This window comes from Temnothorax americanus, unplaced genomic scaffold (assembly GCF_048541705.1).
Source record: "Temnothorax americanus isolate GAGA-0224 unplaced genomic scaffold, ASM4854170v1 Scaffold37, whole genome shotgun sequence".
Classification (NCBI taxonomy): domain Eukaryota; kingdom Metazoa; phylum Arthropoda; class Insecta; order Hymenoptera; family Formicidae; genus Temnothorax; species Temnothorax americanus.
Window position 1 is genome coordinate 779,059 of NW_027509515.1, and position 11,874 is coordinate 790,932.

The following is an 11,874-nucleotide window of genomic DNA, read 5'->3' on the forward strand; positions in this document are numbered from 1 at the left end:
GGGTGCACCAACTTTTTACCATAGGAGATGAGTTACCGACCGCAACTGTAATGAACCAAACGATCCATAGGTGACACCAGCTTGAATCGACCGCTTCGATCGACGAGTCCGAGGTGATGTATGTACAGGCAAGTTAAAAACTGTGAATCAAATAACGTATATCGTGTGTACATACTTTTCTAACATATCCAACTGTCTTACGCATTTTCTTTTTACATATAATTTTATTTAATAACACGATTTCTTATTATTCTCCATCTATGCGCAACGTATTTACCGTATGTATTACGTTTACGCGAGCGTTACTTTTGTAGTACTAACAACAGTTTTCGGTATTGTTGTGCAGGTATTTCATATAGTAGAAAAGCTGCGCAACGACGTTAACCACATCGATAGTTGTCGGTAACGAGTTAGAGAATCCTGGCCTCTTCATTATTTTTAAGTTTTATAATAAATAAATAGCAATTACTGTACCTCAAAGTAAGGCCAAGTGCGTCTGTTATTGCCACTTTTATTATTGTGATCTTTAATATTTTTGTAAGTTTTTTTTAAACCATTGAATTTACTTTTGCATTGTAATCCAGTTATATCATATAATTTTTCCTTTAATGTTTCAGATATTATTTCCCAAAACCTTTTTACTGAAATTTTACATGTGTTTAATAAATGTTCATGTTCTGTGTATGCTGTCAACAGTAATTTTACCGCCTTGTCTACCCATCTAAAACCATCTAAAAGAAAATATACATTTATTACACATATATAAATACAATCCATTAAAAATTCTTTCAACAAAATAATTATGAAAAAATATAAATTATATACCATTAACTTCATCGACATTGGTTATATCTTGCATTACGTCTTGTATTGCAGTTTCTTCAACATTTGTTGCATTTTCTTCAACATTTGTTGCATTCTCTTTTACATTTTTTGCATTAGTAAGCAACTGCGTTCTATATTGTAAATCTAAGAAAAGATAAAAGAAATTTTGTACACATAACAATAACCTATAAATAATTTACAGCAAATAACCCTACAAAACATTTACCTGTTGTAGCACGGGCAAAATCTTTTTGTGTCAGGTTAAATACATATGTTGTTGAAGTTTCCTCATCAACGAGATGTAACTCAGGCATTTTTGAGCTTATTTTCCGTATACCACCGACGAGAGTATTTTACTGTTACGTATTATTAATATGTTATTTGAGTTTCCCGCCAATGTTGGCAAACGCTTCAGCTCTTGTGGAGCTGAGGCGTTTGGAGGACGTTGGGAGCGAAAACCATGACGTCATTGATGACGTGTTATATCACCTCACTACCTCAGAGCCATTTTGTAGCGCCATGTGGACCATCCTGGACCGCACCCAGAGAGAGAACCCAGAGAGGGAGAGGAAGAGAGAAAAATAAGAAAGAGAAAGAATGAGAGAGATTAGAAAAAGAGAAGCTAAAGAAAGGAAAGTTAGAAAGAGAGAGAGAGAGAGAGAGAGAGAGAGAGAGAGAGAGAGAGAGAGAAGCCAGAAAGAAAAAAGCCAAAGAAAGAAGTAAGAGAGAGAGAGAGAGAGAGAGACTCAAAGCACGCGAACGCCTCTACTCTACGTCCACATTGAACTACATAGCTGTCTCAAATAATCTCAAATCCTCCGTAGATAATACTCCGTGTTTTGACTTCACGCTCGCGGAGCATCGCGGCATCGCTTCGAAATATAAATCCGCGATGTTTCCGTTAAATATATTTCTAGAGACGCGTACGTCGAGATCGCGCAGACAGGGGATTCTTCGTCTCGGTCAGCAACATCGCCAACATCAAATCTGAGAAAGAAAGAGAAGGAGACATATCACTTCTGTGTTATAAAAAATAAAGTTTTCCGGCGTGAAAGCTGCGCCTTTTCCGCTTTGCGGAACGATCCAGATTGTCAGATTTATTCTCTCCCCTGCCCTGCCCCCCCTCTTTGAAGGACTCCGTCGTGAAGTATCTCGTTGACGGGACGGAGATTTTGACGGATCTCCACGATTCGTTATTGCGTTGGCGCGAGACAGCGCGAGAAGAGCCGGCTGCCGGCGGGCTTTACGACTACGTGCCAGCAGGATTCATTCTATAGTTAGATGTAAGTAATCCCCCTCCGAGCGAGCGCTTACAACGGCTTACATACAAGATATCTTTGTTTTCCCCAGAGATTCGCGGCGCTCCGAAAATAAACGCGGAACCGGCGTGTCACGCGCTTGACGTCCTTCCTTCGACGCGGACCGGGGTGCTCGAATGCTCAGGAATCGCGTCATGTCGTCGCTCGTGCAGATAGACGGCAGTTTGGGCGAGGGTGTAAGTACGACGTGGGGAGACGAGCCTCCGAATGTCGTTATTTTGCAAATTAAACACATTGAGTTATATGCTAAGTTTGACATGTTTATATCTTGAAGAGAGAGCGAGCTACGCTTCAAAGTACTTCATTACAATCATTACCTACATGTCTTTTAAATCTGTTTAATGTTATGATATGTCTTGTTCTCTGAAATATTTCCTGTAGCGTTTAATTTGTGTGGTAATAGATGGGTCACATCTGTCAATGTTAACAGCTGAATCTATCGCTCTCTTTCTCTCCTCTTCCTTTTCATATTTGGCATATAAATCACGGCCTCTTGAAAAAAGTGCGGTATCTATAATGCGCAATCTTGATTCTTTCTCAAAGGGTGGACAGGTGTTGAGAGTTGCCCTAAGCTTGAGCACGCTCTACGGCATTCCGATCGAAATCGAGAATATACGCGCTGGAAGGCCCAAGCCTGGTCTCGCGGCGCAGCATTTGAAAGGTAAATGCAAAAGCGAAATTCCAATATTTTACGCGTGACTCCGTTCGAGATATAAAACTAACTCAACTCTGTGTTGTCCACAGGTGTGGAACTTGTCAAAGAGATGTGTAATGCTCAAGTCAGAGGTGGATACATAGGCTCGACACGTTTGGAATTCCGTCCCGGTCCATTGAACAAGACCAAGAAAACGTTTGTAGCGGATACGCAAACTGCTGGATGCATTTGCTTGTTGGCACAAGTAGCTCTGCCGTGTGCCCTTTTCTTTCCGTGCAACGACACGGTCACGCTCGTCCTCAAAGGTGGCACGAACGTTCCCATGGGTCCACACATCGAGTATTTGACGGAGGTGTTCAAACCGATGCTGAACAAATTCGGAGCAGACTTCGATTTCGTAGTCGTGAAGAGGTATATATATGCACTAAATTTGTCGCACCTGATTTTAAATTTATGACTATATTATTCTATTTATACTAAAATTAATGATAAATGGAGGGGATATTATCCGAAGGGTGGAGGCGAGGTGCATTTACGCATAAAACCGGTCAGCAATTTAAACGCGGTTACTTTAACCGATGTAGGAATTTCTCGGGGAATAACAGGATGGTCTTACGTGGCTGGATCGGTTAACATCAACGTATGTCATTTTAATTGAATCTACAAGTAAATTCTAGTAAAAAGTTAAGTTGATTGTTGATGCTGTACATTTTATATAGGAGGCACATACAATGGCCAGCGATGCTAAAACGGTTTTAACAAATAAATTAGTGAAAAGCAACATTCGAGTACCACCGATTACGATTGAAGCTTACAGGGAAGACAGAGCGATGGCCGTTGGAAACGGTTCCGGTATTAAGTAAGGAACCTACTTCATTAAAATTTTCTTTTCCAATCTAATATATCAGATAAAAAATTTTCAACAATGTAAATATAAATGAATATCAGTATAGTGTGTAACACCAGTACGGGATGCGTTCTCGGCGGCTCCGGCTTAGGATCCAGAAACCAAGAGGGACCGCCGCCAGGTGATACAGCGGCTAACGAGATTTTAAAGCCACTCCTAACAGGGGCGTGTGTCGACGAACACACGCAGGACCAGGTAAATTGACAGCGAGCCCGAAGAGCTTCAACTTTCAGATTAATGCGTCACTTGTTACAGATGATAATTTTAATGGCACTGGCGAAAGGTACGTCGAAGATCAAAGTCGGAGACGAGAAGCTCACTTGTCACACGGAGACTGCTATGCAGATCGCGGAGATAATGTTAGGTAAACGTGGACTTCGTTTCAATTTATCGAAAAGCGCCGAAGACGGGGATACTTCGTCTTACGTCTTAGAATGCCAGGGATGTGGATTGATTAACGACAGTCTGGTTACGCAATGATCATACGATACTTTATTATAACTTATCGTTGCACATGTAATTAACAATTTCGACCGAAGTATTACGGTCAATTGGCCTTCGCATTTGCCGTTACAAATAAATTGCAACATCGACGTACATTAACGTGCAAACGTACTTTCGTAAACTTTCAAGAATATTTCTAGAATTTTATAAGAATGTTAAAATTATTTAAATACAGTTCAAGCATCATTATATATACAATTATACACGTACTTTAGTTTTTGTGTGTGCTAAATCATGATTGTTTAATGTACTATATCCTAAAATTAACGCAAATCAAACAAAAAGTTTCGCGTCTCTAAATAAATAAGTAAATATTTACCTCACATAGAAAACACCCTTATTTTTTACATATACACGTTATTATATGTACGGGATGTAATATAACATGTACTAAAAATGCATTCTGATTTTGAAATGAGCCATTTACACACACATCCATAATTTATCATTTACAGACGAATTGTAAGGCAAACATTATTCTTGTTTTGATCTGAAAAACGGTTCGATCGCTCGTAAGAATTCCTTCTCAAAAATTTGGCATGAGAAACGACTTACAGATGATCTAACAAAAAAGGAGTTGATATATAGCAGAATTCTTATTTTATAATATCAAATTATATAAAATATTCTTGATTGTATCTATACCTGGCAGCAATTCTAATAGCATCTCGTTCCTTTGGATGCATTTGTATAATGGACGCTAGTACTTTGGCATATTCCATCTCGTCTTCCGCTAGAAAACCAGTTACAGTACCCACTTGCGTTTCTATGATGTCCGCCCTAAAATCATAGAATTATTTATTACGATAAAGAAACTTTTTATAAAAAAATTTTTTTACGAAATTGAATCAGTATGTACTTCGGACCACCGGAATTATGGGCCACCATAATCAATCCCGCGGCCATGCATTCCACAATGCTGATACCAAAATGTTCATTCCACATTGTATGCAGACCAATCGTTCCTTCTTGCATCTCGGATACAAGCTCGGAGTACGGTACATTTACTTTGAACTCGACGTTCTTGTCTAAAGCCAAGTGTTTTGCCAAATCTTGCATATCTTTAACGCGCTTTTCGTCCTCGGCATCTCGACAGGAACCGATGCAGATTAATTTGACCTAAATAGCACGATCAAGTTTAGAATACATTTCGATGCTATTCGGGATGTGAGTCATTAGTTCACCTTTTCCCAAACTTCTTCCTTAAGGATAGATCTTAGCTCGAACATCGCCCTCAACATGAGCGGATGATTCTTCTCCGGCCTGAATTGCGCGATCGCCAATATGCGTATGCAGCTGCCCTTCTCCTCGTCGCTGAGAAGCGGCAGTTCAATCAGGTGCTCCACGTCACACGGGGGATACACTCGATGCGTTTTTAACGGACATTTCCAGATAGCGTTGATATGGTCTTCGGTCCACGTGGAGTTTACAGTCGTGATCTCGGAGCAACTACCGACCATTCCGTACAACTGAAACGTTCTACTGTGAAATAGCCGTTTGAAAAGACTTGTTCTTTTTTTTTCCTATAAAACGATTTAATCGAATTTGTTGCTGTATACTTACACGCGCGAATAATTTATAGTAAAGGAATTTCGCTCCCGAGAAGAAAGGATTTCTGGCGATGATCCTTCGATTGTTGTGCGCGATGACTCTCTTGTAGACGTACTTCAACATGTCAGTTGAAATAGTGGGATAATGCGTATACGATCCGACTCGGCAACCACCGATATATTTGAACAAGGGATACGTGAACGCGTAACCCATCGTGTCGATGTATATATCTGTAATTTGTATAATTATGTGTTATTTGTAATTTTATGTGTCCTTGTTTAATAGAAACTGTAAAATTAGTATATTTTTAGTACACATTTGAACAATTTATATCAAGTCACCTGGTGTAAGATTGTTCAGTGCCTCGATGCCCAGATAAATGGATCCCAGGCTTTGCCCCAAAAGCGTGAAATAAGGATACGTGGAAGCTTCCACCCATTTTCGTCCGTGCAAATAGACAAATTCGATGTTGGACCGTAATTTTATATTGAATGTCTTTTCGGTTCTGCTGATAATCTTTTCGGGATCTGCGTCAAGATCGCCGGTGTATATAGCTATGTATACATCGGGATATCTGGAAGCACATGTAAAAATAGTTGAAGTCGAGTTCAATATAAAAATATATAAGAAGTACAAATGGGGCAAGTGAGCGAGTAACGATGCAAAGATGAATCTCAAGTTTGACAGGTCACAAGTTGTATTAATATTAGACGGCCTCAAAAACGTTACTTCGGCACATACTTATTCTGTATAGCCTGAACCGCAGCCCAGAGCACTCTCTCGCCTCCTCCGCCTGCGTTGCAGTATGGATGAAAGATCCCGAGGACCGTTCCAGTTTGTTGTCTCTCCTCGCGTCTCTTGGAGTAAAACTTTCTCAATATTGTCAATACAATTGGCAAAAGGACGAGTACAAGGAGTACTTGTACGGCAAGTATCAGTAACAGCATGTTTACGAATAAGATTTTTATGGGTGTTCTGTAAAGATAAGTTGAATTAAGTAGAGACATGTCTATAGATACGCTTAAATATAAAGACAATGATTTCCTTATCAATATTGTAGAATATCACTACGATAGGCGAGACTTTTACAAATATAATCTAAAGCTGATTAAATTATAAACAGCCAGTATAAATGTTGCGACTACAAGTACACATTCTTCAAGACGATCTTATGCAACCTGAGATAAAATTATGCCAAGGTAGCAATGAGAGAAATGGAGAAACAGACTGCGGATATTAGTAAGAGGAAAAATTAATCAATATTATGGAACATTACTCCAATGAGCAAGACTTTTTACAAATTTAATCTAAAGCCAACTAAATCATGTACGGTAGTGACCAATGTAAAGTTTGAAACTAAGCGCAAAATTCTCCAGGTCGAATATTCTCGCGAGATAAAAATCTAATTATTTCGAAGCAACGGGGGAAAACGGATATTCGCAAAAGAAAGGGGAAAAAAGATTCTTAACGCTAGAGAACTCTATTTGCAAGTTACACACCATGCAAGAGGATCGCACTAACGAGCTGCTAACGAGCGGTATCCCTTACATTAGGAGGTAAAAAATCGCGATCATGTTCGCGGCCACTTGCGGATCTGCACGTGGAACCGCCGAGCTTGCTGACGTGTAATTTTGGTCCTCAAGCCTCAAGTGGACAATCTCTCACGGGCGGGAACTTCGCACCGAAAACTAACCTCGCTGTCACGGGAGATTAGCTCTCCGTCAGCTGTCTGTCTGGCGTCTGCCAAGAGTGATGCGAGAATCTGATTCGATTATTTGAGAATCGATCTTTTTTCATAAATTAATCGTGATTATTAATCGATTATTTTGACAGTCGATTATTTGCGAATCGATCCTTTTTTCGCCATAATCGACTATTTTCAGGGAGCCTATCAGCTCCTAAGCTCCTACACATGGGACGCAGGCACGCTTGCGCGCGCCGCGCGGCAAGAAGCGACGTGGTAGCCAATCAAAGTTCGCCAACTTCCGCCGCGCGGCAAGCGTTACCGCGTTCAGTTGCACATTCCGTGTGCACGTGCAGCCCATTTCACTTCGAAAGTTTTAATTACGTGTTTGTGTTAAACAATTTGGTGTGTACTACCGCCGACCGCAAACGACTTGGGGCTCGATTTGAAGCGAGTGCAGCAAATAATTCCGCCATTATAAGAGTCCCCGGTCGTATTATTTTATTATTAATAGAAACTCGACGACGATTCGCTCGTTACTTGTGTCGATTACGGCGGTGAAACCAGAGGCCGACGAACAACGACGACGAGAACAATCAGTAAGTACTATGTGCAGCGTGTAAATTTTTTGTTTATGGACTTCTTGTGCTTTGTTCCATTACCTTTGTATCTTGGATTTACCCAGTTACTTTACCCAGTTACTTTACTGCTCTTCTACAGGTCCTAAAGCACCAGTCGAGACAGCGAGGTTTTGTATGGGCACGTGAGGAGCCGTTAACAACGGCTGCGCTCTCCGGCGGAGAACCTAGATCGCGGTTTAGCTTTGCACCATATGATGGCCAAATCTAGCGACTTGTATTGGCAAATCGAGCAGGAAGATGATCCTATATTGATCGAATCTGATCCAGCTTTATCATCAACATCTCAATTTAAACGATCGAGATCTTGCACTCCGATACATAAATCAGAAGCAGGTATCCCCAGCATAGTTCGTTCAACATCGGAGGAGCCTTCGACTAGTTCGACTCGGATCCAGAAGCAAGTGAAGCAACCATTTATTGATCAAGCTTTCCAAAAAATCAAAGCATACACTGGTAATTTATAAGCAATATATGCATATTTATAAGCATATTTATATTTATATCATGGCTTATTTAAATTTTATTACTTTAGATGGTGGTAGTATGGCGTGTAAGATCATGAACGCTATCCTGTATATGATAGCGGTGGACCGACAGCCTTTCTCGATGGTCGAGGACAAAGGATTCAGGAATTTCGTAAGAATCGTGGCACCTCTATACACTGTGCCATGTCGAAAAACTATTACAATGCGGTCAGACGAAAAGTACGAGCTACTCAGTTCGATAATCAAGACCATGCTTTCAAAAGTCAAACATCTTTGTTTAACTACAGACATCTGGACAGAACCATTTAATACCCGGAGTTATATCGGCATCACTGTACATTACATTAATTTTGAAGCTATGCGACTAGAATGTATATCTCTGGGAATAAAGGAATTAGAAAAAAGCCACAACGCAGAATATATATCAACAATTATAAGCGAGGTACTAGATGAGTGGCACATTAATGCTGATGCAGTAGTAGCTGTAGTTACAGACAACGCTTCTAACATGGCGAAGGCGATACGGGATACGTTTGGACATCAAAAACATATGGGGTGTTTCGCTCACACCCTAAATCTAGCTGTCCAAGATGCAATCGCTGCAACACCGGAATTCCAGACTGTGGTGAAGAAAGTGAAATCAATTGTCACTTATTTCAAACGCAGCGTCAAAGCAGCAGACGCACTCAAGGAGTTACAGACTTTGGATCTTGAAAATGGTGGACTAGTTTTAAAATTAAAGCAGGAATGCGAGACACGCTGGAACTCGCTTTTTTACATGATAGAGAGATTTGTTCAACTGGCAAATCAAGTGAACACCGTATTGATCACCCTTCTGCGAAAAAAGCAGGACGATGTCCCAGAGACGACAACACACGACGAGCTACAAATTTTGGAAGATGCCTGTACCATTTTGCGTCCGATCGAATGTGTTACCACGGAAATGTCGGGTGAATCGTATGTCACGTGCAGTAAAATTATCCCTATCGTCAATTGCCTAGTGAGAACATTGGAGAAACTGAATGTTGAGCACAAGATTTCAGACTATCTGCTCAAAAATGTTTTACGAGAACTTCACAAGAGATTTGTGAATGAAGATTCAAGCGTTGAAAAAAACTCTATGCTCGCTGTATCTACTTTGCTGGACCCACGTTTTAAGAAACTGCTCTTCCGCGGTCCATTAGCTGTTTCTACAGCAATAAGTAAGATTTGCCAGTTGCTGAAAAAAAATCAGAGAGAGACTCAATCTATTGCCGTAGAAAATAGATCAAATACTGAGAAAATAGGAGATTTGTGGAACGTTTACGATGAATTAAGAGCATCTCAATCAACAAACTGCGACGAGCCTGGTGGCGTACCTGTCGAACTTCGACAGTTTCTTAACGCTAATGTCGTCGATAGAAGCGAGGATCCGTTAAAAGTTTGGTATAAACTAAAGGATGTTTACCCAAACGTGTACGAAGTCGCCATGAAATACTTCGTGATTGTGGGAACGTCTGTCCCGTCTGAACGCTTATTTAGTGCTGCCGGAGATATTATAAGCGCAAAAAGAAGTAGAATAACTGGAGAAAGAGCGTCGCAAATTATATTTTTAGGATCTTTACCTGAAAAATACTGGAAATATTGAATCAACGGTGTCTCGCGTACTGATTCAATTCTCTTCTTGATGCCGCCTGAATGTTTGCACGGCCCTCGTCATGAACGGATTCGGTAAGCATTGTGTGGAAGAACACCAGTTACCTGTTAGTGTGTTACAAGCCCAGTCTGTGCAATCTTCACACAAAAAAACCGAGTCACCCATTACGATTCTGCCACACCATAGGATACAGAGGCATCTTCGTAGATGCTAAACTTTTCACACTGGACGACCGACTCCATCTTATCATCGCCAATAACGCCGACAAATTTTCCATACCGTCCGTAATCTATCGATGGAGCGGTACGTACATGGACGTCGTCACCCAGGTGATGACAATCGGCGCGATATCGGTCACTACGTTCGAGCACCGGCGATCGACGATCATCGTATTTAGAGCAAAACCGAGAATCCGTGGATCGGTTCCGAGGTATATGAATTCAAAGACAGCAACAAAGTGAGGATACAGTTCTTATCCACCGCACGTCCGACCTCGGTGTATCACTACGTTCATGGGGACTTCAACTTTATACTGATAATAAATGACTTAGGACCAAGCAACGTGCTCTGCTGGGACGGGAGTGAATTGCTGGATTGGTTCAGTCTCCCTGACATCGCAACTTCACCGAAAATTTCCACATGAACGGCTCTATGATAAAAGTACTTGACAAGTGGCTTCAGATCTACCAAGATGTCACGATATTTGGTGATCTGCACGTTCAGAACATTAAGGTCGGGAACGCAACGGTGCTCTTCATGGATGACGTCCCGGTAAACGTGAGCGACATGTTCGATCAATATTGGAGCAAATCCACCGATCAGACGATCACTGAAAAAATCACTTTAAAAGCTGGCCTCACTATCGACGAACTCAGTACGAAGTATCTCAACGGTTTCGCGAAGAGTGACTTTTTGCATACCACAATGGAGGAGATACCGAGCGATTTCACTAATCTGCACTTCGAGAACTTAAACGTCGATCAGTTCCTCCACGAGGACGGTCTCAACGACAGTTTCTTCGAAGTTGAATCAAATGCATTAACGATCCGCGAAAAGTTGCATGTCGAAACTCTCCGAGATATCATTGCTCTAACTTTCAACGGCGTCAGTGTGGACGACATCATGAACGAGACTCGTGTGAATTTCTCAGGAATCACGGACCTTCGGATTGCTCGCAATACGCGTATAAAACGCGCGTTAGAACATTGATGACTGTTTATTGCTACGGCGATTATTATCCATAACTATTATTATCCAAAGTTTTATTTTGTTTCGTTTATACTTGTACTTGATAAGTCGATAAGATTCACGGTAAACTTCATTCGGGACGATGTAGAGAGCGATTGCTCGCAATACGCGCATAAAACGCGCGTTAGAACGTTGATGACTGTTTATTGCTACGGCGATTATTATCCATAACTATTATTATCCAAAGCTTTATTTTGTTTCGTTTATACTTGATAAGTCGATAAGATTCACGGTAAACTTCATTCGGGACGATGTAGAGCGATTGCTCGCAATACGCGCATAAAACGCGCGTTAGAACGTTGATGACTGTTTATTGCTACGGCGATTATTATCCATAACTATTATTATCCAAAGTTTTATTTTGTTTCGTTTATACTTGTACTTGATAAGTCGATAAGATTCACGGTAAACTTCATTCG

The 11,874-nt window shown here is 40.8% G+C and overlaps 4 protein-coding genes across 5 annotated transcripts; 2 read left to right on the top strand and 2 right to left on the bottom strand.

Moving 5' to 3' along the window:
• LOC143902041 (uncharacterized) lies at nt 1-1,323 on the bottom strand. The gene is made up of 4 exons (XM_077414741.1): nt 1,052-1,323; nt 826-969; nt 475-731; nt 1-140 (listed from the first exon to the last, which is right to left on the bottom strand). Exons 1-4 carry the CDS (start codon nt 1,137-1,139, stop codon nt 33-35), a joined length of 597 nt encoding a protein of 198 aa, XP_077270867.1. The 5' UTR covers nt 1,140-1,323; the 3' UTR covers nt 1-32.
• Nucleotides 1,324-1,490: 167 nt separating this feature from the next.
• Nucleotides 1,491-4,642, top strand: Rtca (RNA 3'-terminal phosphate cyclase). Its single transcript, XM_077414737.1, has 8 exons — nt 1,491-2,108; nt 2,176-2,320; nt 2,688-2,805; nt 2,889-3,210; nt 3,298-3,439; nt 3,519-3,658; nt 3,748-3,901; nt 3,962-4,642. The coding sequence occupies exons 2-8, from the start codon at nt 2,261-2,263 to the stop codon at nt 4,184-4,186; spliced, it is 1,161 nt and encodes a 386-aa protein (XP_077270863.1). The 5' UTR covers nt 1,491-2,108; nt 2,176-2,260; the 3' UTR covers nt 4,187-4,642.
• On the bottom strand, nt 4,176-7,488 carry Alg11 (ALG11 alpha-1,2-mannosyltransferase). 2 transcript variants are annotated; one of them, XM_077414735.1, is made up of 8 exons: nt 7,310-7,488; nt 6,503-6,736; nt 6,103-6,335; nt 5,774-5,991; nt 5,395-5,679; nt 5,070-5,329; nt 4,856-4,990; nt 4,176-4,772 (listed from the first exon to the last, which is right to left on the bottom strand). In XM_077414735.1, the coding sequence occupies exons 1-8, from the start codon at nt 7,333-7,335 to the stop codon at nt 4,685-4,687; spliced, it is 1,479 nt and encodes a 492-aa protein (XP_077270861.1). In that variant the 5' UTR covers nt 7,336-7,488; the 3' UTR covers nt 4,176-4,684. The 2 variants fall into 2 exon arrangements, with proteins under 2 accessions (XP_077270861.1, XP_077270862.1); XM_077414736.1 differs by having other exon boundaries at nt 7,261-7,484.
• Nucleotides 7,489-7,643: 155 nt separating this feature from the next.
• LOC143902036 (zinc finger BED domain-containing protein 4-like) lies at nt 7,644-10,202 on the top strand. The gene is made up of 3 exons (XM_077414734.1): nt 7,644-8,044; nt 8,166-8,539; nt 8,619-10,202. The coding sequence occupies exons 2-3, from the start codon at nt 8,278-8,280 to the stop codon at nt 10,196-10,198; spliced, it is 1,842 nt and encodes a 613-aa protein (XP_077270860.1). The 5' UTR covers nt 7,644-8,044; nt 8,166-8,277; the 3' UTR covers nt 10,199-10,202.
• Nucleotides 10,203-11,874: the final 1,672 nt, after the last annotated feature.